The 24,819-nt window shown below is 48.5% G+C and overlaps 2 protein-coding genes, 1 long non-coding RNA gene and 2 other non-coding genes across 7 annotated transcripts; 1 reads left to right on the top strand and 4 right to left on the bottom strand.

The window, feature by feature from the left end:
• Positions 1 to 873: 873 nt before the first annotated feature.
• Positions 874 to 4,766, bottom strand: CZH18orf32 (chromosome Z C18orf32 homolog). Its single transcript, XM_059874003.1, has 4 exons — positions 4,652 to 4,766; positions 4,136 to 4,222; positions 2,323 to 2,559; positions 874 to 1,682 (listed from the first exon to the last, which is right to left on the bottom strand). The coding sequence occupies exons 1-4, from the start codon at positions 4,748 to 4,750 to the stop codon at positions 1,608 to 1,610; spliced, it is 498 nt and encodes a 165-aa protein (XP_059729986.1). The 5' UTR covers positions 4,751 to 4,766; the 3' UTR covers positions 874 to 1,607.
• A 374-nt stretch (positions 4,767 to 5,140) lies between these two features.
• RPL17 (ribosomal protein L17) lies at positions 5,141 to 9,289 on the bottom strand. Its single transcript, XM_059873852.1, has 7 exons — positions 9,211 to 9,289; positions 8,826 to 8,878; positions 8,693 to 8,733; positions 7,765 to 7,899; positions 6,800 to 6,898; positions 5,715 to 5,906; positions 5,141 to 5,232 (listed from the first exon to the last, which is right to left on the bottom strand). Exons 2-7 carry the CDS (start codon positions 8,863 to 8,865, stop codon positions 5,185 to 5,187), a joined length of 555 nt encoding a protein of 184 aa, XP_059729835.1. The 5' UTR covers positions 8,866 to 8,878; positions 9,211 to 9,289; the 3' UTR covers positions 5,141 to 5,184.
• Positions 5,580 to 5,647, bottom strand: LOC132322604 (small nucleolar RNA SNORD58). The gene has a single exon (XR_009485138.1). It is a non-coding gene; the product is annotated as a small nucleolar RNA SNORD58 (small nucleolar RNA).
• LOC132322608 (small nucleolar RNA SNORD58) lies at positions 8,956 to 9,024 on the bottom strand. Its single transcript, XR_009485142.1, has one exon. It is a non-coding gene; the product is annotated as a small nucleolar RNA SNORD58 (small nucleolar RNA).
• Positions 9,290 to 9,298: 9 nt separating the features above from the next.
• On the top strand, positions 9,299 to 13,398 carry LOC132341803 (uncharacterized). Of its 3 annotated transcripts, none has more exons than XR_009490317.1 (2): positions 9,299 to 9,750; positions 12,858 to 13,398. It is a non-coding gene; the product is annotated as an uncharacterized LOC132341803 (long non-coding RNA). The 3 variants fall into 3 exon arrangements; XR_009490316.1 differs by lacking the exon at positions 12,858 to 13,398 and adding an exon at positions 10,270 to 11,618; XR_009490315.1 differs by lacking the exon at positions 12,858 to 13,398 and adding an exon at positions 10,270 to 11,618 and having other exon boundaries at positions 9,299 to 9,563.
• The last annotated feature ends 11,421 nt before the right edge of the window (positions 13,399 to 24,819 follow it).

Here is a 24,819-nt window from a genome sequence, read left to right on the forward strand (position 1 = left end):
TGAAGGGTTCCATGGAATGCCTGGATGTAGCACTTAGTGCTCTGGGCTGGTGACAAGGTGGGGATTGGTCACAGGTTGGACTCAGTGGTCTTTTCCAACCTAAATGATCCTGGGATTCAGTGATCTAGGAGGAAGCTGTGATACGCTGATCCAATGGGGGTTATGTTCCAAAGATGAGGTAAGAGCTGATTAAACAGCAATTCCAAACTCAGGTTCGAACAGAGTCGCTCCTTAAGGAAGAGCAAACAGCATTAATCAGGGTCTGACACGGGGGCGTCTGTGCCTGAGCTCATTGCAAAGTCATGGCTGTGGCTGCAGAGCCATTCACACCACGTCTGACCAAACCAGGCACTGGCAGGAAAAGAGGCACCTCACCAAGGGCACCAGGCAAAATTAGATACCAGAGTAATTAATTAACTACTTAGAGAAATCACAGTCACAAGAATAACACTGGACCACAGTGACAGTTCAGGAACTGTCTGTATAAAAAGGTGCCCTTTTAGGCCTGCCCGAGGGAGGGTTTTAGGGAAATTAAATCATAAAGAACAATCCAAAACTGCTGGAATGAATCTTTTAAAGAGCTCTCTGGTTTGGCAGACAGAAAAAAAGCAGGAATTACCATTTTTATTCCTTACTAAGCACAGGGACACTTGAAACACTTCACAGTTGGGATGCAAGTCAGCAGCAGAATCCATCTTGCCAGGAAGAGGCAAAGTCTGCCCAGTTCACTTTATCAGGAACTCAGTTATTTTAGGGTCTCCTTCTGCCTGGGGCCTGTCTCCAGGTTTTCCAAGATTTTTTCACCACCTGAAGTGTTTATAGCTCTGAGCACTAAGAATTCTGTGATTTTGTGCAATAATTGCATGAAGCGACTTATTTTTAAGTAAAATCCCAGTTTATTATCATGAAAATTCCACAAGCATGTTAAAGAGGTTTCAGTTGGAGGTTGGGTTTGTTTTTTTAAAGCCAGAACTGCACCATTATAAATCACTACAACAGAACATAAAGCAACATTCTCTTGCATCATGCCTCAGGAAAAAAAAAAGGCATAATATTTCAAGGAAAATAATTAAGGAAAGTATCACATCAAGACTTTCTGCTTTCAGTAAGCTAAGTAAATTTTGTATGCAGCATAACTCCTCTAGCTCATCCATAGATTTGACACGAAAAATCTAAACTGTTCATAGATAAATTATGAGCTTTTGTTGTCTCAATGCAGTCCACAGTTCTTCACCAGGAACAGATAAAGCCTTTAAGGTGAAAGCCTCAAGTACTGCACTAGCACTTAGTGACATCAAGATGCTAAGCTACATTTGCCTTCCATAGACAGATTTATTCTTACGTTATTTAACCTAAACACTAATCACACCAAACAGATGGCAGATGAAAAGTAGTTCCAGCGAGAAAAATACAAGAACATCAGCTTTCAAATATTTTAAATAAACAAATGCACCATCTGCCATTTTAGTGGCAAGAGAGACTCTCTCCTGCAAGCAATTAAGTTTTTTATTCAGCTAAAATGTGCAAAGAAAAAAGTCTCAAATTGAGAGGAATATCAGCAGTTCATACTGGACATGAGGAAATAAAATCCTTAGGAATTAACTCCTTTAAGCCGTTTTCTTGTCATATACTGCAGTGGATCTCTTTGCAGCACTTCCATTTGCAATGCCATTGCTTTCCAACTGCAAACAAAAAACAGTGTCATTAATGAGATGTCAAATTAGAACCTCACATCTAAAACGGGAACAGCTGATGACAAAAATGGCTCTTAAAATCAAGGCCAGTAAGATCTATGGACAAATATGAAGCAAGAAACACAAGTGGTGGTGTCTGTGTAGATTTACAAAAAATTATTGCTTCAGGGAGAAGGGAGGAATGAGGGCAGCGACAACATTTACAAGTCTGCATTGTGACAGAAGATAAATAATAAAAGCATAATTTAAATGCACTAAGCATCCTCCCCCATTACAAGTGGTAGAGCTGGCTGAAGAGAGGGGCTGTTTTTAATTTCTGCTTGTGATTTGCCAAATATTTGACTTTTTTCTTTGAAAGAACAGCCAGCTGTTAAAAAAAAAAAAAGATTAATTAGGCTGTTTCAGAATACAGGTACAATTCCTCTTCCTCCAAGACCAGAAGAAGCAACTATTATACTAACTATGTCTTGAAGCACCAATTCCTAGCTGGCACAGTAGTGGTAATTGCTGTTTCCAAGAAAGCAGCCACCAAAATATCTGTAAACACACCCAACTGTTCACCCTCCTGAGCTGCCACTGGGCGGCACATCCCAGAGCTTCCCTGCTTAACTGGGTGAATTAATCTTACTTTATGGCTTCCAGATCCATCCTCCTGGTCTCTTTTGGTGGCTGCAGGTGCCCTGGGGTCCCCAGTGCTGCCTCCTGGGCCCTGCTTGGTGCCTGGTGGCTCCTGCACAGCCTTCTTGGGCCAGACACGCTTGATGAAGGGGGCGATCATGGGGTAGATGTAGGGCTCCACAAACTTCTTGTAGACCCAGAGCAGAACAGGGATCACGATGCAGGGAATGCACACCATGGCTGCCTCCTGTGCTGAGACAGAGATGGTGAGGGGCGGGGGGAAAACAGCTTAGGGTGGCAGCGTTTGTGTGCCACAATCTGAGAAAACAGTATTTACAAAGTAAATAAAATCCATATTTCATGTTCAAACATAGATTATTCTGTAATTATTAAGTAGCTGCTAAAGTTTCAAAGATGTTGTGTGTTCCACTGTTATAAAGCCTCCAACAAAGGGAACATTCTTGCCATTTTAACAAAAAAACCCAAACTAATTTGCTATTAATTCATCAGTCCTACAGATGCAACCAAGGAAAACAAATTCAGGAAATAAGAGTTTTTGCTTAAGCCACACAAAAACAGTTTAAGCAGCAAGCCACCAGTATTAGCCCAGTTCCTACTATGTTATGAGTCCAAAGGGTTTGTTTTGCTCAATCCATTTTTATTTAAGGAGAAATTAAACAGCAGAAAGCAAATCCACCCAATGGGTTGCTACCACTGAAGGGCAGGATAGTGGGAAAGGGGAAAAAATTCCAATCAGGATTTGAGAGAATTAGCATATGGGCTACTTTCTTCCTGCTGCCCTCATCTGACCCCACACCAACCATAAAATGAATTGTTAGAAAATGAACATGACCTCTCTCTGAAACCCCACAAGTCATCAAAATTTGCACCTTAGGGGTCTATGCCAAAAAAAAAAAAAAAAAAAGGTGGAAAAGCAAAGCAAGGAGGCAGAGAGGTCCAGCTGGGAGAGGAAGCAGTTAATTAGGGCTGGACCTGTCCCTGCCAGTGCTGACAAGCAATGTATTAGACACACTCTGCTGCCACACAACTTTGCCCTTCACAGTCCCCCTCTCTAGGCTGCTGACATCTCAATTCTCACACCAAGAAGCAAAACAAAAGCTTTCCAAGATGGAGAATGAGATGTGCACACCTCACTTAGGGACCAGTTTGCTTTTTGTTTTATGTTATCCTGATGATTTGTAGCCCTATGGAAAAACAGAGTATCAATTTCCAGTTGACTACTCCAGGTTCTACTCTTCAAATACACTTTAAATACACTTTAAATCTACTCTCTGAGGTCTGAGAGGAATCTTATATTGAGACAACACAAATGAGGTAACCCTTTAAACTTAATCAAAATATGTATTTCAGACACTGTCTTCACCAGAACTTCCTAAATATTAAATTTCCAGCAAAACGTGGATTTATCCAGCAGCAGAAAAACATGGCTGGAGGGAACACCTCAGGCTGTAGAATCATTACAGAATTATTTGGGTCACAAGAGAGCTTCAAAATAATTTCCTTCTATTCCCTGCTACGGGTAGGGACACTTTCCACTGTCCCAGGTTGCTCCAAGCCCCGTCCAACCTGGCCTTGGACACTCCCAGGGATCCAGGGACAGCCACAGCTGCTCTGGGCACCCTGGGCCAGGGCCTGCCCACCCTCCCAGCCAGCAATTCCTCATTCCCAATATCCCATCTGTGCCTGCCCTCTGGCCCTGGGAAGCCATTCCCTGGCTGCTGTCCCAGGGAAACAGCACGTGTTGTGCTGCCTCTGCAGCCGCTTCGTGTCCAAAAAATTCCTGCCCAAAAAATCATCCCTACCTCCGCCTGATGCACCACCGATCCCTGGGATATGCGTGGAACACCGTCCTGACGAATTCCTCCGGTGACCTGGTGACGCTCCACCAGCTGGTTAGCAAGGAAAATAAACACAAAAAGTAGAAAAGAGGAGTGAGGAGGTGGCCGGGCAGGGGATCTCCTGCGGCCGGAGGTGCCGCTGCTCTCGGTGAGCCCCTGCACGGAAGGCGCTCACTGACGGGCAAACCTCGGCACGGCACGGCACGGCACGGCTTTGTTCACAGCGCCCGGAAAACGCCACAAGGGCAAATCCGCCGGGTTTTCCCCGTTTCCATAAAGGATGAGCGAGTCTGGGAGGCTGCCTGATGTCAGGCGTTGCCCGTCTGCTCTCCGGGGGCGGTTGGGGCCGGTGCAGCCCGTGAGCCCCCGGCTACCGGCGTGGCCAGGCAGGCGTGGGCCGTGCGGAGCGGGGCGGAGGGCAGGGTGAGGCGGGATGTGGGGAAGGGATCATTCCCGGTGTTCACGGCGCTCCGCACTCACCTGCGCTCGCACCGGAACGGCCCCGCGCTTCCGGGGCGGCGCTTCCGGCCAATGGCCGGCGGCAGCGAGCATCACGTGACGCGTCAGGCCCCGCCCCATCCGCGCGGACGGGGACAGGAGCCCGATTACCGATTGTCCCGGGATGGGGAACCGTGGGAGGGCCCGGCAGCCGCGGGAACACGCGACCCGGCTTGGAGGTCCGATATTGGAAAGGAATTGCTGGCTGGGAGGGTGGGCAGGCCCTGGCCCAGGGTGCCCAGAGCAGCTGGGGCTGTTCCTGGATCCCTGGGAGTGTCCAAGGCCAGGCTGGATGGGGCTTGGAGCAGCCTGGGACAGTGGAACATGTCCCTGCCATGGCAGAGGTGGCAGTGGATGGGCTTTAAGGTCCCTTCCCAGCCACACCACTCCATGATTCTGTAATATTCACTACCCTGTCCCACAGGAATGCCCAGCACCAGGCCAGAACTTGCAGCAAAGCAACACAATCAATCCAAATTTTAAGATTTTATTTATATACATCTGTCCATGCAGATTTATTCCCGAGCCATTAGCTTTTGCTTCTTCAGCTTCTTCTGGGAGATCTGGGAAGCAAACACAAGAAAGAACAGTGAAATGAGACTTCCTGAAACATCATAAAGATATCTTTTAGAAGTGCTGTTAGGAACTGTTAGGAACTGTTAATTAGGAATCAACTGTTAATTAGGAATTCCCTCACAAATGATACATTATCACACCTGCACATGAACAGGAATCCCTGCAAGCACTACATTGTTTGCAGGTTCTAAATTTAACTTATTATTTTATTGTACACACCCAGGGATCACACACACAATGCTGTAGCTGAGGGAGGAACCCTCTGTGCAATTAAAAAATGGTTCTCAGGGCTTTTAAGTGCTTAATACTTATGTTTGAAAACTAAAAAAATGGGGTTGCTCAGAATGAATTAATTTTTTTCATGGGCATTCCAAAGGTGTCCTAAGATTGTCATCACAGCAACCCCTCTCTGCCAGGCCCTCGGCTGTCCTGACAGCATTACAGGAACAGAGCACAGGACATCTGGTACCTTTTTCTTCTGGGCAACTTCCTCCTCTGGCTTGGGCACGATCTGCTCCTTCTCCGTGAGGATCATCTCGATGTGGCACGGGGAGCTCATGTAGGGGTTGATCCTGCCGTGTGCCCGGTACGTGCGCCGGCGCATCTTGGGAGCCTTGTTCACCTGGATGTGCTCGATCACCAGGGAGTCCACATCGAGACCCTGGCAGGGAAGAAAACCTGTGAGCCACTTCCATCTTTAAATAATTCATTTCTGAAGCTAAAATGTGAGTTATTGCCCCAGACACTGCTGCTGGTGAATGAAACAGCCAAGCTTGGTGGTGCCATGGAGCTGAGGGTTTTCTAAGGATTCACCACTGACACAGCCAAGCTTGGTGGTGCCATGGAGCTGAGGGTTTCCCAAGGATTCACCACTGACACAGCCAAGCTTGGTGGTGCCATGGAGCTGAGGGTTTTCCAAGGATTCACCAATGACACAGCCAAGCTTGGGGGTGCCATCGAGCTCAGGGTTTTCCAAGGACTGACCACTGACACAACCAGGCTTGGGGGTGCCACGGAGCTCAGGGTTTTCCAAGGATGTGCCAAAGGAACTGCTGAGCTTGACAGTGTCTTGGAGATGAGGACTTACCAAGAAAGCGTCATTTAAAATGACAAAGTCCAGCCCTCACACATCACAAATAATTTAAAATTGTGCTGATGGCTCATTGTCTATGGTTATTTCATAATTACTAAAAGGTGCCACCTATTACTCCAACACTGCCAACAAAGCTAACAAATTAAGCACTATAACAAAGACAGCAACTGACCAAGTCAGCTATTGATTTCACAGATTACAATTTCACAGATTTTGAGATATCTGAACAGCCCTTTTGTGTGAAATTTCTTAAATTTAGATTTTCCCTGTGAAAAACTGCTGCTGCCATTTAATTTGAGGAACACAGAAAGCCTGCTTTAACAGGGAGCGACACCAAACCCTCCCTACAATTTAGTATTGTGGATGAAGCAGGTGGCAAGTGGCCCTCCAGGTCAGTGATACTCAGGCAGGGATGCTGACAGAGAGCCCGAAACCACTGCTTTGTGCTCAGTAACACCCACCTTGAGCTCAGCGTTGCTCTCTGCATTCTTCAGCATGTGCAGCAAGAACTCTGCGCTCTTCTTGGGCCAGCGGCCCTGTGTCCAGCCCCACTGCTTGGCCTGGAAGGAGAGCAAACAATGGGTTTGTTGCTTTTGGCCTGGTCCATTCCAGTCACTTTCTACCTTAACCTTGCCATTATAACAGAATGGTTTGGGCTCAAGGAGACGCTAAAAATCATTCAGTGTCACACCCTGCCACGGCAGGGACACCTTCCAGTGATCCAGGAGCAGCCACAGCTGCTCTGGGCACCCTGGGCCAGGGCCTGCCCACCCTCCCAGCCAGCAATTCCTCATTCCCAATAGCCCATCTGTCCCTGCCCTCTGGCCCTGGGAAGCCATTCCCTGGCTGCTGTCCCTCCATGCCTTGTGCCCAGTGCCTGTGCAGCTCTCCTGGAGCCCCTGGAGGCCCTGGCAGGGGCTCTGAGGTGTCCCTGGAGCCTTCTCTTGTGCAGGTGAGCAGCCCCAGCTGTGCCAGGCTGGCTCCAGAGCAGAGGGGCTCCAGCCCTGGCAGCATCTCTGTGCCCTCCTCTGCACTGGCTCCCACAGGTTGATGTCCTTCCTGTGCTGAGCACCCTGTATCTTATGGATAGATATCTTATGGATATAGATTAGAATGGATTATCATCTGCTCCATTTTGCTGTACACCAAACCCCACAAAATTTAATCCCTTGACTTAATGCTGCCAAACAGATACAGACAGTCCATGGAAATGCAGCTCTGGAATTAACCTTTCCTCCCTCTTGGACAACCTGGTCTGGTAGAAGATGTCCCTGATGAGCTCTGTGGTCCCTTCCAACCCAAACCACCCTGTGATTCTGTGTTTTAATCCAAGTTTACCACCGGTAATGACAGACTCTTATCACCTTTTTGTGTCAAGCACCCAGAGCCAAAGGCTCCCTCCCTGCTGGGATTCCCAGGAGCTCACCTGGGCACACCTCCCGACGCCGCCGTTGTAGCGCCGGAAGGGGACACACTGCTTCTTCAGGGTGACATCCTTCAGGTACTTGGTGGCCTTGCGGATGTGCATGCCCTTGATGGCCTGCGCCGTCTCTCGGGTGTTCTACCAACACAGGACACAGAAAAGATCCTCTGAACAAATCCTTGCAGGAGACAGCCCGAGCTCAACCACCCCTGTGTCCTCCCTGGATACAATTCTTTCCACTTACTAAAGAATACCCAAGTCTAAGAATGAAAAAGAATTTGTCAAATAGAGCAGCTCACAGGAACTGATGAAGAAACACTGGGAGAATTGTTAACAACGTTGTTTTCTCTAAAACAATTGTAAGAGAAGAAAAGGCTCAGAAATAAAAATTAAGGATAAAAGATCAGTCTTTTAGACGGCATTTTCTAATTGTGTAAGCCAGCTGTAACTATAATCCTACCTGTTCATAATCAAAGAAAGGGAAACCGAAGTGAAAATTTCATATTACACTAAGCAGAAAATGATCTGCTAAGTCCTGGTTTCACGATTAAATAACACTTCTGAATTTTCTCTGCACCTAAGCCTTTTCCAGAGGAACTGAGGTCCTTGTGCAAAACACCACACAACCAAAAAGAGTAGGAGAAATTAGACAAATTTCACACATAACAGAAGCCCAGTGTCTGATTAATTGACTCCAACTGTTTTGCTGCTGTATTTTGTTATCTGAACTAGACAAGGACAATTTTAGGATCCAGACTCTGGATGGGAGTTTAGTCCCTAACCACAGCAGAGGGTGGAAAGAGATTATCCTTACTATCCCTTTCAATCCAAGCCAGTCTGGGCTTCTTTTAAAAAATAACAAGAAAAACTAACAAAAACTACGTCGAACAAAAAATGAATTTACGACTCCTGCTAATCATACACTCCTTACCTTGAAATGCACACGCAGGTTAGATCCCCGGGACTTGCATGCTGCAAGAGACAAAAAAAGACCAAGTTTTAGAATCAAAACCTCATTGGCTTCCGGGAAATCCCACACGAACTCTCCTAAAACAGCAACTCACATTTCGTGGGGTTCTCCGGATCCAGGGAGTAGCGCACCATCTTGAGAGCTCAGCTGAAAAACACCAATTAAAGCATATTAAACTTCTAACACTGGCACGCAGGACCCGGACTACTCCCCTTACCGCCGCAGCTGCTCAGGGATTACGCGTTCTTTTCACAGTTACATCCAAAGGTGTCCTAAGAAAGTCATCATCGCAGCCATGGATTTTCTCAGGCCTGCCCCTTCCCCGCCCGCCCTCCCGCGCGCCATCCCGGGGAATACCGCGGGCGCGGGGCATGTCGTAGCGAGCCCGGTGTCCGGGGCGCCGGTGCCGGCGGGGATGGGGCGGGATGGGGGCGGATGGCGGCGGCTGGCCCGGGACAGGGCCGACCATGGCTCCTCACCTCGGGGCGGCGGCGGCAGAGGAAGAGGAAAGGAGGAGCGCGCCGTCAGCGCGCGTACATCTCGCGAGATTTCGGGCGCGGACGGCGCCCGAGATCGCTCCGCCCCCAAGATGGCGGCAAGTCTCGCGGTGAGTGTGGTGAGCGCTCGGAGCGGCTCCCTCGCCGAGTCTGTGAATATAACCTGCTGTGGGGAAAGACATCGCGGTGTTTATGCTGCGTGGGAAAATATACCGCGGTGTTCACCTTCAGCTCGTGGTGCAGGTGCTTTCAGTGAGGAGATCAGCGTGCATCTGGCACAGCGCTACCACCTGCCCAAGGGAGGGGATCGATCCGCCCCGAGCACCTTGAAAGCTGTAAGCAGTGGTGGTCACTGCAATATAAGAAAGATATTAAACTGTTAGCGCCAAAAGGATGGCTACGGAAGCGGTGAAGGGCCTTGAGCGGCAGCCGTATGTGCGGCGGCTGAGGGCACCTGGTCTGTTCAGCTGGAGGGAGGGGAGGCTCACCGCAGCTAAAACTTCCTCGTGAAGGAGGAGGAAGGTCAGGCATTGATCTCTTCCCTCTGGTGACCACTGACAGGACCCAGGACACAGCTGGAGCTGTGCCGGGGAGGGTTAGGTGGGATATCAGGGAAAGGCTGTTCCCCAGAGGGTGCTGGCACAGCCGTGAGGCTGCCAGAGCTCCAGGAGCCTTTGGACAGCGCTGCCAGGGATGCCCAGGGTGGGATTGTTGAGGAACTGGACTCGATGGTCCTTGTGGGTACTTTCCAGCTCAGGATATTCTGTCGTTCATTCAGTCGGGATCATTCAGGTTTGAAAAGACTTCTGAGATCATCAAGTCCCAGCTGTGCCCGATCCCCACCATGTCACGAGCCCAGAGCTCTCAGTGTCACCAGTCCAGGCATTCCTTGGCCACCTCCAGGGATGGGGACTTCAGCATCTCCCTGGGCAGCCCCTTCCAAGTCCTTTCCATGAAGAAATTCCTCCTGAGGTTCAACCTGAACCTCCCCTGGCATAACCTGAGGCTGTTTTCTCTTGTGCTGTCCCTTGTTCTGCTCAGGGAGCAGAACGCGACCCCCGCCTGAGAGCACAGAATTGTTACGTTTGGAAAAGGCCTTTAGGTTAACCGGGTCAAACTCTCATGCCAGCAGCCACCACTGTGTTCACCATTAGATGGCAGCTCAGGATGGGAATACAGCAGCACATTGCTCACAGAGGTCTCCCGGAGACCAGAACGAAGAGATTCATTGAAATTCATATTTATAAACCTCAACTAGTATTTACTGCACCATTATAAAGTAATCACAGACTGACTCATTAAATAAAAGATTTTTCCTTCCCATTTGAGGCAGCATTTGTGACTAGAACTGCTTGGGAAGCAGCTCAATAAAAGCAAAATGTTTCCTGAAAGTGGTGCAGCTCAAGTCTCATTGAGAAAAAAATGACAGAATGGGGGAAAAAAAAAGAAGAGACATGTCCCTGAGATGGCAGTAATCTGGTGTGCAGGCACCTCCCCAGCATGAGAGCTGGGTTTAACTCTGAGTTTAGAAATAAGCAGAGGAAGAACTTGCTGCCCATCTAAATCCTGTGAACAGGAGGCTGGTTTTGGATCTCTTGTTTAGGGCTAAAAAGCCCTAAAGCTCTGCAGCTAGGATTTTACCCAAATGGGAAGAGGAAAATATTTGAGCTATCACAAATATTTACCTGGCTAAAAACTGGAAGAGCTGTAGTTGTTGCTGCAGCTCTCCATTTACCTGCCTTAAAATGTGCCTTTTTCTTTGGTTTTCGGGAAGTTCTCTGCAAAGTCTCCAAGCAACTTTAAAGCACTGATCTCAAAACCTGAAACATGGTGGGGTGTGGGCAGATATTATTTCTTCTCTTTATTGTAGACTCACAGAATGGTTTGGGAGGAACCTTAAAGGTCATCTCATCCCACCCCCTGCCATGGACAGGGACACCTTCCACTGTCCCAAGTTGCTCCAAGCCCCATCCAGCCTGGCTTTGGACACTTCCAGTGATCCAGGGGCAGCCACAGCTTCTGTGGAGAACGGTATATAGCACTAAGTTTTCAGGTACAATAAATTAAAACTGGCTTAAGCTGGGATCCTCAAACACTCCCACAACCTTACCCACCATACTGTGGGAATCCCCTCTCTGAACACACCTGAATGCAACTCTTCTTCATCCCTTCTGCCCTTCCCTCTGCACCTCTGTTTTCTACTGGGGCAGGAACCCGGTCTTTACATGGGAAGCACCTTTACACACAGCGTGGCAGCAGTGCACAAAGCAAGGAGACGTTCAAGGAAAGCTGGAGGAGAGGTGTGAAACACAAGTACTTGACACACGGTGGGGATTGTCACCTGCGTTCATCAATCAAACCCAAAATAAATACATTTTCTGTTTTGCTCAGCTTCTAAGGGTTTGCTGTGGTGGAAGGTTAGCACAGAATCATGGAATATCCTTAGCCAGAAAAGGCTCACCGGGGTCATGGAGTCCAGCTGCTGGCCCTACACAGACACACCAAAAATCCCAGCCTGTGCATCCCTGAGAGCATTGTCCAAATGCTCCTGGAGCTCTGGCAGCCTTGGAGCTGTGACCCCTTCCCTGAGATGTTTTCAGCTTTGTTGGGAGCTTGACAAGAGCTCTCATGGGCAGCCTAGCAGATTCCTGGTGCTGGGATCAGGGCTGAGGCAGCTGAGCTTGTGCCTTAGTTGGGATTTCACCACATTTTCCCCCCACTGCACCACCTGCCTGGGATATTTGGGTTATATGAGCTGACTCCAAAAGAGCTTTCAGATACTAAGCAGAAAACTCAGGCAGGTGAGTCCAAAACCTCCTGCATTGGAAGCAGCTGCCTGCTAATTGTACTGAACCTCAAATCCACAAATGCACAGGACTTTCCCTCAGGCTCTGCTGCTGCCATCCCTCTTGCTCCCGTGTCCGTACTGCCCAGCCCCAGTGCCTGTGCTGTGCACGCCCAGGGGGACCTGGCTGTCCCAGCAGGTATGGACAGCAAACACTCAGCTGTGCTTGGACCTGAGCAAAGCCTCTGCTTTGTGCTCTGGGAGCTCCTGCTGGGAACATCCACCTGTGAAGGGTGGATCACAATGGCAGCAGAGGCTTCTGCCATCTCCTCTGCTCTGGAGCCAGGCTGGGAGAGCAGGGGGTGTTCACCTGCACAAGAGAAGGTTCCAAGCAAAGCCATCTAAAGAGGCTCCAGGAGAGCTGCAGCCGGACCTTGGGCAAGGGCTGGAGCGACAGGACAAGGGTGAATGGCTTCCCCCACCCAAAGGGCAGGGATAGATGGGAAGGAATTCTTGGCTGTGAGGGTGGGGAGACCCTTGCACAAGTTTCCCAGAGAAGCTGTGGCTGCCCGAACCCTGGAAGTGTCCAAGGCCGGGTTGGATGGGCTTGGACCAGCCTGCAATAGTGGAAGGTGTCCCTGTCCATGGCAGGGGTGAAACTGGATGAGTTTTAAGGTCCCTTCCAACCCAAACCATTAATTGATCCCATGATTCTTTCCTCTGGCTCTGCTCCTGGGCTGGAACAGGGCTGTATCCCTTATCCCGCGGTGGAAAGGCTCAGCAGGCAGTGGGGAGTGTTCAGGTACTGGAGTGTTGCATCATGTATGTCCTTTTGTGTCTTTAGCTGTGAGTGAGCAAGCGGCCTTATCAGTGCTACTGGGAGCCAAATGTGACAATTAGCCAATGTCCCTGACAGTCATCATCTCTCCTGACCAGAGGGACAGGTGAGCTCCAAGACTGGCTGGAGTTACGTTTTCTGTCTGGGGTTATGTCTTTGTGGCAGCTCTAAAACCACATGGAGTTCATTTCCAGCCAGGAGACCTTCCTGCTCGCCTTCCAGCCTGACACTCAGCTCAAGCACACACCTGGCTTGGGGCAGTCCCTTCTAACAGGGGGGCTAATAGCCACAAGAGGGGCTGTTCTAAACCCCTGTAGAACACAGAAACACTGGGGCTGACTGACCAAGCTTAGCTCTGGCTCCCTAAAACACGCTCTGTATCTGCTCTTCTACAGGAGAGGGCCTGACCTGTTCTTTGCACTGGAATGAAAGCCAATTCCTCAAATCTTTTTGTAAGATATCTTGGCATTTCTCTTAGAGACCCAGCTTTTGGAGTCCAAGGGTTATGTGGGGATATTAAACTGTCATTCATGAAATTGCACACAAATAGTTCCTTGTCCTAATGTTTAAGCAGAAAATCTAGAAGACAAAGACATTTTAAATTGAAACCAGCTTGAATGCTGCAAACACTGAGGATTTCCAGCCATCAGACAGCCGGCTGCTCTTCCTTCTGTGAAATCCTCTCTGCTGACCAGCCTACAGTCTCCTGCCCTCCTCGTCCCAGATGCATGGCTCCTCCAGAGGCACAGCTCACCCCCACTGTTTGCCTTTTCCTCCCACAGTCAGCAACACAGCAGCATTTGGACTCACGGTAGGCAAGTTCTCCAACTAAAGGGTTCTTCACAAACATCTTAAAATCTACTGACCCGGGCAGTGAGTCTCAGGAGCAAGATCATAGAATCACAGAATCACAGAATCATGGAATGGTTTCAGTTGCAAGAGACTTGAAAAATCATCCATTCCCACCCCCTGTCATGGGCAGGTACACCTTCCTCTGTCCCAGGTGGCTCCAAGGCCTGTCCAGCCTGACCTTGGACACTGCCAAGGATCCAGGGACATCCATAGGTGCTCTGGGCAACCCGTGCCAGGGCCTCCCCACCCTCACAGCCAGCAATTCCTTCCCAATATCCTGTCTATCCCTGCTCTCTGGCAGCGGGAAGGCACTCCCTGTGTCCTGTCACTCCATGGAAAAGGGGTAAAAGAACCTCCACAAGATGGACTGACCTTCATCAGAGATTTGTTTGGCATCAGTAATTCTGTCTTGGTCACTTGGAGAGCTCAATTATGTTACTATTCCACCCTGTGACTTTCAAGAAGAGATGCTTCCATAGGGAGCATCTTACTTGAGGAGGTAAGTTATTTATATGCATATATTTATGAGCATATATCTGTATGTACATATATAACTCATCCTAAGTGTATCATCTAAAACCTGTGAACAGCCGAAACAGTTTTGATTCCCTATGGGTCTTCCCTAAAACACAGGCAATTCTTTACAATGAGAGAGTAGCTGTACATCCTGTTTAAATAATTTTTGTCATGTGTATGCTGTACCTAGAGCAGGGGTGAGGAAAGAGCTGGGGAGCTGAGCGTCAGGACAGCTGAATATCTGTCCTCGCCATCGCTGCTGCTGAAGTGTGACGCAGTAGCCACAGCACCTTCCCCACACTGCTGGTGACCTGCCTGCCAGGATCATAGTCAAAACAAGAAAGAAAACAAACCACAGCAATCAGTGATGTAGTCTTAATGCTTAACTTTTTTGGCATATTGTCCAGAGCTATGGGTTCATTCACCCCCTACACACCCAGCTAGGATGGAATCACTGGTAAAACAAACCTCGTGTGTGATTAAATAACCTTGTAGCTAAAGTTTGTGTTTATTCGGTGCAGTTTTTGACAGCAAACTCATTTACGCAGGTTGTGGAGGTCTATGACTGCTTGTTCCTCGCTTTAATGGCCAGGAATGGACAATCTCTGTGATGAGTGAATAAAGGCATCATGTAAGTGCCTGATCACAAACACTTTCTGGGATAAATTGAATCCTGGGTTTATATTTGCCTTAACTTGTCTAGCTTATAACCAAGAAGTACTGTTTTAAATGTGCTTTTGATTAATGAAACCTAAATTATCCCTGGAATCAGGGATACTGACCACAATTTAGTCACAAATTAAACTATGGGGAATTCTGTTTAAACAAAAGAGAATGGTTGAACCCTGAAGCAGGTGGGCTAGAGACAATATCCTGGGCAACCATCTCTGGCTGACTCTGCCTTGAGCTGCAGGGGGGTTGCTCTCAGAAGCCTCCTCTGGCCCTTTCCAGTCTCAGCTTCTCTTGATCTGTGAATCCTGTCAACATTTCTAAAGCTGAGTGTGCCCTGTACTGTGAAACAGAGCCTCAGACTCCCTTTGTTGCTCTGCATCTCCTAAACAAAATGGATCAAAGAACCCTTCTTCTCCTCCTCTCCTCTGTTACAGTTGTGATTATTAATGTGGCAGTGCTGGAGTGACAGTTGGACTCAATCACCTTAGAGGTATTTTCGACCCTTAAATGATGCCATGATTTTGTAAGTCTGTTGGCTGTTTTTGCAGCTGCCCTGCTCAGGAGCTCCTCTGGGTCAGCTGATAAACCCCAGCCAAACTTTTCTCTTCCAGGGGCTTCTCCACCTCCCTGCTGGTAGACAAAGCATGCAGGGATCTGGGACAGCAGCATCCTTACAGACAGGACCTGGCTTTGCAGAGTTCTGCTCAGAGCTGGGAGATGAGCTTACATGATGCCTATTAACACAACCTGTGCCAAAGTTTCCACCAGCAGACAGTTTTCTGTTCATGGCACAGCAAGAAACAGCAGCCCTGAACATCTAAACTTCATGTCCTTAGGAATCTTTGCAGCATCTTCATTTTTCATCTCGGTGCGTGGCTTTTGTGGTCATTCCTTGCAATTCTTATGTCAGAGATTCTTCCCAAGTTTCTGATTCCTCCATCTCTGACGATTGCTGTGTCTTCCTGTCCACAAGACGCAAACAGCTTGGATCCCAAATGTCACCTCTGAGGTCATCCCTCCCTCCCATCTTGCTCCATGGCTGTTTTACAGTCATGCTTCCCTCTTTGCCATTGCAACAACTCTGACACAAGCCCCCTCTTTCAAAGCTTTCCCTATCTGTCCAGCTTATTAATCCTCTGTAGCTGCGCTGCCCTCCCCCTCTCCAGCCTCTCTCCTCCGCTCTGCCTGGTCTTTTGCAGCATGGCCAGTCACATGCGGCGCTTGGGAAGGTCATATGATGGATAGGGACTGCCGGGCTAGGCAGTGGCAGGGGCCCCTAGAGGCAGCACACCTCCAGCTCCCCTCCACCCTCGGCCATCAGCTGCCCCGTGACTCACCCAGGTGCTGGACCTGCATCCTGTACAGAAGGACAGGCACAAGGAGGTGCACAAGGAGAGTTCACTACAGGGAGCTGATTGGTGGGATGGGTCCTGCACCCATATCCCAGACTGGGGATGGGTGCTGCTACTGCTCCCCTGTTCTACCTGCCCAGCAGGCCTCTGCTTAGAGGATGCCACCCTCGCTCTGTAAAGTATATAATAAAATGGAATCCCAGAATGGTTTGGGTAGGAAGGGATCTTAAAAATCCTCTCATGTCATCCCTCTGCCATGGGCAGGGACACCTCTCACTAACTCAGCCTGCTCCAACCTGGCCTTGGGCACTGCCAGGGATCCAGGGACAGCCACAGCTGCTCTGGGCACCCTGGGCCAGGGCCTGCCCACCCTCCCAGCCAGCAATTCCTCATTCCCAATATCCCATCTGTCCCTGCCCTCTGGCCCTGGGAAGCCATTCCCTGGCTGCTGTCCCTCCATGCCCTGTGCCCAGTGCCTGTGCAGCTCTCCTGGAGCCCCTGGAGGCCCTGGCAGGGGCTCTGAGGTGTCCCTGGAGCCTTCTCTTGTGCAGGTGAGCAGCCCCAGCTGTGCCAGGCTGGCTCCAGAGCAGAGGGGCTCCAGCCCTGGCAGCATCTCCGTGCCCTCCTCTGCACTGGCTGCAGCAGCTCCAGGTCCTTGTGCTGTTGGAGCCAGGGCTGGGGCAGCTCTGCAGGTGGGGTCTCACCTGAGCCCAGGGGCACAAGGGCAACATGCCCACCTTGACCTGCCTGTCACACTGCTGGTGATGCAGCCCAGGGTATACCTGACCTGTACAGGGAAGCCCTTTTGCTTTTCCCCTGCCCTTGCTGCAGTCTTTCAGCCTGTCTGGACTGGGAAGTTCTGGGATGAATGTCTGCAGCATCTATACGTTACAGACAGGAACATAAGTTCAAGGCACTGAGAAATGCCCCAAACTCTTCCTGATTAATTACAGAGCCTTTGATTCTTCCTAATAAGCTCCACACATTCAATAAACACAATAAATGAGAGAAGTTAGGCAATTAGGAATAAATGGCCAGAAGGTGAAACAGAGCCTGATGAGGACCGGCCTCCCATCATCGCCCTGCAGACTCTGCAAAGAGATGTGGTAGGTGTCCTTTTCATGGAGACATTGAGTAATAAGACTGGATTCAGGGATGGGATAACCAATGAGTTGTCAAAGTAAAATGTGCAACCTGGTGAAAACCGAAATGAGTAATACTGTTGGTGTAAGCAAAGTCAACTTCTGAGAAAAGCAGGAGACTTCTGTATTTCCAATGGTGACTTGAGGCTTTCCCCTACCTCTGGCAGATCCCATCTCTACACTCTGCATAGGCTGGAGAAGACAAATGATTCAAAGAGGAGGATAAAGGAAGAACAGGGTGCTGGAGAGCAAATGACACTGACCCTGATGATACACAGCCCCATCCTGTGCAGCTTATTCCTGTCCTCAAGCTGTTTGTCACCCTTTTTCTTCACACAAAGGCTAGTGCGTAAAGTCTATGCTTGTGGTTTAAAATACGATTCCTCTTCAGTGTGTAAATCACAGTGAAATACTGCCACAGGGTCTCCTAAACACCAGCTGAATCAGCAATCAGGACCAGAAATAGATGAAGAATTTCTGTGAGCTGACACAACAACCGCCCAGGAAGAAACAATTATCCAAGATTTGCAGCCATAAAGCCTACAAATTAACAATAATGGTGAGAACTAACACATGTTTTTAAGGGGCTTTGCTAAAGTGAGTAAAGAATTATTTGGTTTTAATAAAAAACTTGTTTACTTCCCAGTAGCCACTGGAAGTGGAGTAGCATGCTCAGAGTTTCATGGGTTTGGTGTCCATCCAGATTTACAGGATCAGTTTTGAAAGCCTGAGATAGATTTAAAGTGGATTTAGGAGTGATGAAAATTAATAATAGAATAATAGAAGGGGTTTGAGTGTAAGTTAAAAATCCATCTGTTTTCAAAGCCCCTGTCATGTGCAGGGACACCTTCTACTAGATGAGGTTGCTCTAAGCCCTTTCCAACCTGCCTCCAGACAACTGGTTTGGGTGTTAGTCTGGAGAGTTTTCAGAAGAGAATGAGATGTCAGCTTACTCATTTTTCTGCCAAAATGCCAAACTATGAGGTTTTTTACCCGCTAATTACAGAACTAATCCCAAAGCCATAGCTCTGCCCAGTCCAACAGACCCATCTCAGTGGGCAGGAGGGCCACTGCCTGCTCTGCCAGTTCTCAGAGTCTCCGCTGGTGCTGCAGCCCAGCTGAGTGTTGGGCACACCTCACTGGTGGTGCTACCACATCTACTCCACACTTGGGCCAAACATTCCTGCAGATTTGAAGAAAAGGCTTTTGGATAAGGAGATGCACTCTAAAGCAATCCCTAAATCAATCAGCTGCCCTACCAACTCCTCTCTGGACTCTCTAGCAGTTCCAGTTTGTATTTTTTCTTTGCTGGATGCAGGAGACTTAAAGCAGAAGCTCTGTTGAGGCCTCGCTATCTGCCAGCTGAAGGATCAAGTAATCACAAACTTCTGAGATGTTTCTCCAGTCTCATCAAAACAGGAGCTCAGAAAGGAGCTGAGGAATATCCCTCTGGCCAACCACAACACCTCTGCACTGCCAGTGGACTTGGCTGCAAGTCCATGTTCAGGCCCAGACATGCTCAGCATTCATCCAGCTTGGATGGAAAACTGTGAATTTTGCTTAAAAGCGTAAGAAGAGAGAAATACACATCATTCCTCAGCACAGACCTAAAGGCATCCTTGTGTGCAGAGGGGATGGAGCAGGCCCACCACACACCACCGGGCCTTCTGTCTGACACAAAGCAGCCTAGCAGCCTGGATCCGTCTCACGGACCATGAGACATGCTGGGAATGACAAACTGAATTCCACTTGTCTGCTTGGGCACAGCAAACAGGCGTCAGGACACACAGAGCTCTCTCTGGCTTCCAGCCTGAGCTCCTGCACAGCCCTGCTGGGGATAAAGGAGGGCAAGATCACTCGCAGCAATCCAGGGACTCATGCAAGACATGGGCAGGCACACAAAGAGATAAAAACCATCATAAAATCATTCCTGTTGCTCATATATACATCCGGGAAAACAGCAGAAGCTTGAAGAATGAAGAAGAATTTAGTCTGTGGTGAAGGGTGGTCCATGGTCCCCCATGGGGAGGGGGCAGCCAGCAGGGATCAAAGCCTCCTGGAAACCTCCCAGTGGATGGCGATGCCTGGAGACAGGTACAAACTGTAACCCTGTGTGACAACGTTCACAAGAATTAGCATTTCTCAGGAATGCGGAGATTTATTCTTCAAGGCCCTCCATATCCGCGAGCACTACAGCCCAAACACTGCACCAACAGAGCATGTGTTTGATAAGAACCCAGGAACAGATGCCAGCGGATTTAATGTGGGACAGGAGGCCCATTGCAGGTTTGCAGACTGCTGGCAGGGTCAGCTGTAAATATTCCCTCACAATCAAAGGCATTCATCTAAGGATTACATGCTGGGGGCTTTGTGGTAAAGTAAATTTGCAACTAACAGGACCATTAATAGTCAGACAGTTTAGTAGGCTCACTGGCTGCCATTTATTTTCCCCCCAGTCATTTTTACTACATCTAAATACCATGGGGATGTGGGACTTGAATGAGGTGGCTTAAGAAATCAGCTTAGAAGGAGTAGAAGAAGGGGTTACCTCCAACAAAGAGAGCTCAACAGGGATCGAACCAGGATATCAATAGTGGGTAAGGCCACTGAAGCATGTGAGCTGATTTCATAACCTGGTGGAGATTAGCCTCTTCTGTAAGCAAACAAACCTACACAGGGGTATGAAGTATTGGTCCTATAAAGTGTGTTCAGAGAGGGGATGTATTTGAAAGGCTGAGGAGGGAAGGCGAAACTTTGTGGGGTAAGGAGTGGCTGTGAAACAAAGATACCATGGCCTGTTTTCAACCCAGTTTGATGCTCTCAGAACAAAAACAACCAGAGCAGAAACTGTGCTGCAGAAATAATATGTCCCCCCCTCTGCAGCAAGGACTAAGCATAAAATAATTGTGGTGTTACGGGATGATGACAAACCAAGAGTTCCAGGGCTGAGCAGGCACAGGGTGATACAAGGATTAACCTGGGATGGTATTTCACAGGAAAGCTGCCTCTCCAGAATATCAGACATCTTGGGGTGCAGTCAGCTCTGCACCCCCCTCCTTCCCAGGCCTTTGCCCCAGCTCAGCACACCTCGAGGCTGCTGCCATCCAAGCAGCCCTTCCCTCTCTCAGTTTGTTCGCTCCCTCTCTTCTTCTGTTATCTCAGAAACAAACCAGGCAGAAGGAGCCATGTGGGAAACTAGCATCAATTCCACTGGATTATACTGCCTGTGTTTTGTAATTGAAAATAATAACTGTTTTATAACTAAAAAAAACGAAAAACCAGAGAGAGGGAGAGATCTCTCTCGTCCTCCTATCCTGGAAATCCTGCTTGTTCTTTCATTGGAGAAAGGAAGAACCAGGCAGGAAGAAAGGAGAATGGGTAAAAGACTCTCAGGTTTCTAAATGCATTCTCTGACACTGAATATCTGACTTAAAGCCATGACACCTCTCTTTATCTTGTTCAAATGAACAATTTTTATTAGGAACATCTTTAACTCTGGTTGGTATGCCAGTGTTTTCACTAACCACTTCACAAGCCCAGGAATCACAATTTTTCCCTGACAGGAGTGGCCAAGTGTCCCACTTGTGCCTTCCCAGCAATGTGAACACAATAGGATGCAACCTTAGCCACAGAAATACTGTACAAATCCCTCCTGCAGCCACTCATATCAGCAGTGGTACTCTGTCCTGGGCTGCAAAACTCTCTCTTTGCTGTATTTCCACTGCAGGTGATCCATGGGCAGATAAGGGATGCAATGTTGGCAGCGCTGTTCATGCAAAAGGCTGCTGTGAGTTTTCCTTGCTAGTTCCAGGACCACTCACACCAGAATTACTCTACCTCTGCAGGTTTTTAAAGAGGTGTGATGATGAAGGGTTTTTCCTTTTCCTTTAATGCTCACCTCTTTAATGGTGTTGTCATTTCTGCAAGGAAAGCAGGTGTCTACGTGCTAATTTTAAAGACAGGGGAAAAGAGGCATTAATGACAATTATTTTGCAGAAGTCTTCTGATTTCAGTCTCCTTTCTGTTAGGGATGCTGAGCTCCTGCAGAAGACACTGACTATAACCCAAGTTTGAGATGCTGCTCTTGTGTAGAAACAACATGGAAAATGTCTCTTTGATGGATGCAGGGGTGTGGAAACGTCTCAAATTAAATGCTGGTGTAAAACCTGTCTAGTCGTTTTCTGAGAGCACCAGCAGACATCAGACCTTTAAATATTTGGGCATCCTAATTTACATCCCATCCTGGTTTTAGCTTTTTGCTACTAAAAGAAGCTTGATTCCTCTCATGTACCTTCTACCTTCACATTTCATGACTGTGCTCTGACTCACCATGTCTGGTGCTGAAGAAGAAACCAGACTCAGCCACCCAGCACCCATCTGCAAAGAGCTTGTGACTACAACTGACTGGTAACATTTTTCTATTTCCTATGAAAACACTCATGATTTCAAAAACATTCCTCTTCTGCTTTTGGACTGAACTGAGACCTTTAGGAAATCACGTAGGAATGGAGCCAGGGAGAGAGGAAGAGAGCCAGAAAGACACCTCCAAGAACAGCCACTGTCTCTGTGGGCATTGTCCCCTCACACCAGCTGCTGAGGTAAAGCCTCCAACATCCCTACAAACGCTGTACCTCTGGAGCTTCCGTGTCTTTTAAAGTGGATTTCTATCATTTCATCCTGGTTTCGTTATTTATTACTTACTACAATATCCAGAAATTCCATCTGGGAGCCATGAGATCTTTTTCAGTGAAAAACTAATCAAAACTAGGAATTTGTCCTTAGAATTATTTGGCTTAATGAACTGCTATTTTCCAAGCAGCTCTGGGTGGGAGCCTCCTTCCCCCCAGGCCACGAGGGTTACAGAGAGGTCAGTGCCGAGCCACACTCTGTGAGTTGATACAATGCCCATCACAACAGACCCTGAGCATCTCCCCAGACAATCATCACCCTTCAGCCGAAGAAGCCAGGAATTATTTTGATGCACTTTTTCCTTGCTGTTGCCAAGCTATTCTCACTGCTACTGTCATTCTTGGAAGCCAGAGGCAAAGTCCAGGACTCCCTTCCCAGAGCCTGGAGTTGAACAGACAAAAGCAGGAGCTTTACAATAGAAGGAGAATGAGAAGATGTAGTGGTTAAACCACGATAATGTCGGGGTGGTCAGCAGTCTGGAACGGTGCTGACCGATTTTGTTGGCACCAGAAATTTTTTAAATGATGAGGCGTTTGGTGATGAGTCTTGGCTGATTCATTTCCTGCAGGAGTAAGTCCAGTAGTGGACAGCAGCTGAGAAATTTAGGTCCTTTCTGTTTTAGGTCAGTGCTGCCAGGATGCTGCTCCTCGAGAGGGACCACACAACTGCAGAGGAGTGGCTACATCCTCAGGACATTTTGCTCAATACCACGCTCCCTGAGGAACATGAGCATCATCTCCAGCGTCTGGAAAGAGGGTATGCTTGAGAAGATCCCAGAACATGTATTCATCCTGCAGAGTGAGAAATGGAGAGGTTCTAGGAGTGATTCCCAAAGAGGAGAGCAGCAGCAGTCCCCATTCACAACCTGTCACATATAAGAGAGCTATGAGGAAATTAGAATAGAATAGAATAGAGTATTTCAATAGAATAGAATAGAATAGAATAGAATAGAATAGAATAGAATAGAATAGAATAGAATAGAATAGAATAGAATAGAATATTTCAGTTGGAAGTGACCTACAATGACCATCTGCCAATCCACACAGAGTCAGGGGGTGTCTGGGCTGAGGAAGGCTCACAGAGATGTGGATACAAACTCAGTGCCCTGAGAAAGCACTGCCAGAAAGTCAGATTAATTGTTTAATTCTCTCAATTTTTGTCTACTGGTGAGGGCTAAAGCAATTTCTGTGCATGATTTTGCATGATGTCCCATTTCCTTCCTTCCTTCCTTCCTTCCTTCCTTCCTTCCTTCCTTCCTTCCTTCCTTCCTTCCTTCCTTCCTTCCTTCCTTCCTTCCTTCCTTCCTTCCTTCCTTCCTTCCTTCCTTCCTTCCTTCCTTCCTTCCTTCCTTCCTTCCTTCCTTCCTTCCATCCTTCCTTCCTTCCTTCCTTCCTTCCTTCCTTCCTTCCTTCCTTCCTTCCTTCCTTCCGCCACTTCCTTCCTTCCGCCACTTCCTTCCTTCCTTCCTTCCTTCCTTCCTTCCTTCCTTCCTTCCTTCCTTCCTTCCTTCCTTCCTTCCTTCCTTCCTTCCTTCCTTCCTTCCTTCCTTCCTTCCTTCCTTCCTTCCTTCCTTCCTTCCTTCCTTCCTTCCGCCACTTCCTTCCTTCCTTCCGCCACTTCCTTCCGCCACTTCCTTCCGCCACTTCCTTCCGCCACTTCCTTCCGCCACTTCCTTCCGCCACTTCCTTCCGCCACTTCCTTCCTTCCTTCCTTCCTTCCTTCCTTCCTTCCTTCCTTCCTTCCTTCCTTCCTTCCTTCCTTCCTTCCGCCACTTCCTTCCTTCCTTCCGCCACTTCCTTCCTTCCGCCACTTCCTTCCTTCCGCCACTTCCTTCCGCCACTTCCTTCCGCCACTTCCTTCCGCCACTTCCTTCCTTCCGCCACTTCCTTCCTCCCTCCCTCCCTTCCTTCCTTCTGCCCCTTCCCCCCCTTCCTTTCCTTCCTTTCCTTCCTTTCCTTCCTTCCTCCCTTCCTTCCTCCCTCCCTCCCTCCCTTCATCCATCCTGTTTATACCACAAAACCAGGGACAAACACACCAATTCCCATGCCAAGCATGCGATTTTCTAATGAAACCTTTAAAGTTTTTGCAGATCCTCTGACTTTTGTCTTTCCTTTTGGCCATGAGCATCTACAAACCCTGGGTGCTCCCTTCACCTTAGGGGTGGGACATCACATTCCTCATCTTTGCCCATCGTTGGCCTACACCTTTTTCCTTTACCCCGGTGCTCTGTCCTTGCTTTCTTCTGTGAGTTTGGAGAGAAAGAGGAGCCATGGGGCTGAGGAAGGGGATGAAGAAGAGAGCAGGAAAATCATGTGTCCCCGGAGCATGATCTGTTCTTACAGTGTGGTGCGACAGCAGCAGTATAAAGTGAAATAACTTATCACACATCAGCAATTGGTAAACAAGTAATAAAAAAGTAGAAATAAATGGTAAATTTTTTAGTTACTTATGATATCAATAACGTACCGCAGAAGGTTGTGGGCTGCAAGTCGGGCAATGTCCTTAGGGCAGCATCTTGTGCCTGTTAGGTCCTGAGGGCCCAAGTAGCGAAGTTCTGGGGGTTCCCACGGGTGGAGATGCAAAGCAGAGACCCCACTGGTCTTTGGGACCGCAGCATGAGGGTCAGCACAAGTGAGCCCCCCTTCCCAAACACTGCCAGTTCCCCAGGCGGGGCTGCATGTCCCCTGTGTCCTCGGGGTGTCAGCACTGGGGACCCCCTGTGGCTCCCACCACCCCCCACCATGT

Source organism: Haemorhous mexicanus, chromosome Z (genome assembly GCF_027477595.1).
Source record: "Haemorhous mexicanus isolate bHaeMex1 chromosome Z, bHaeMex1.pri, whole genome shotgun sequence".
Lineage (NCBI taxonomy): Eukaryota > Metazoa > Chordata > Aves > Passeriformes > Fringillidae > Haemorhous > Haemorhous mexicanus.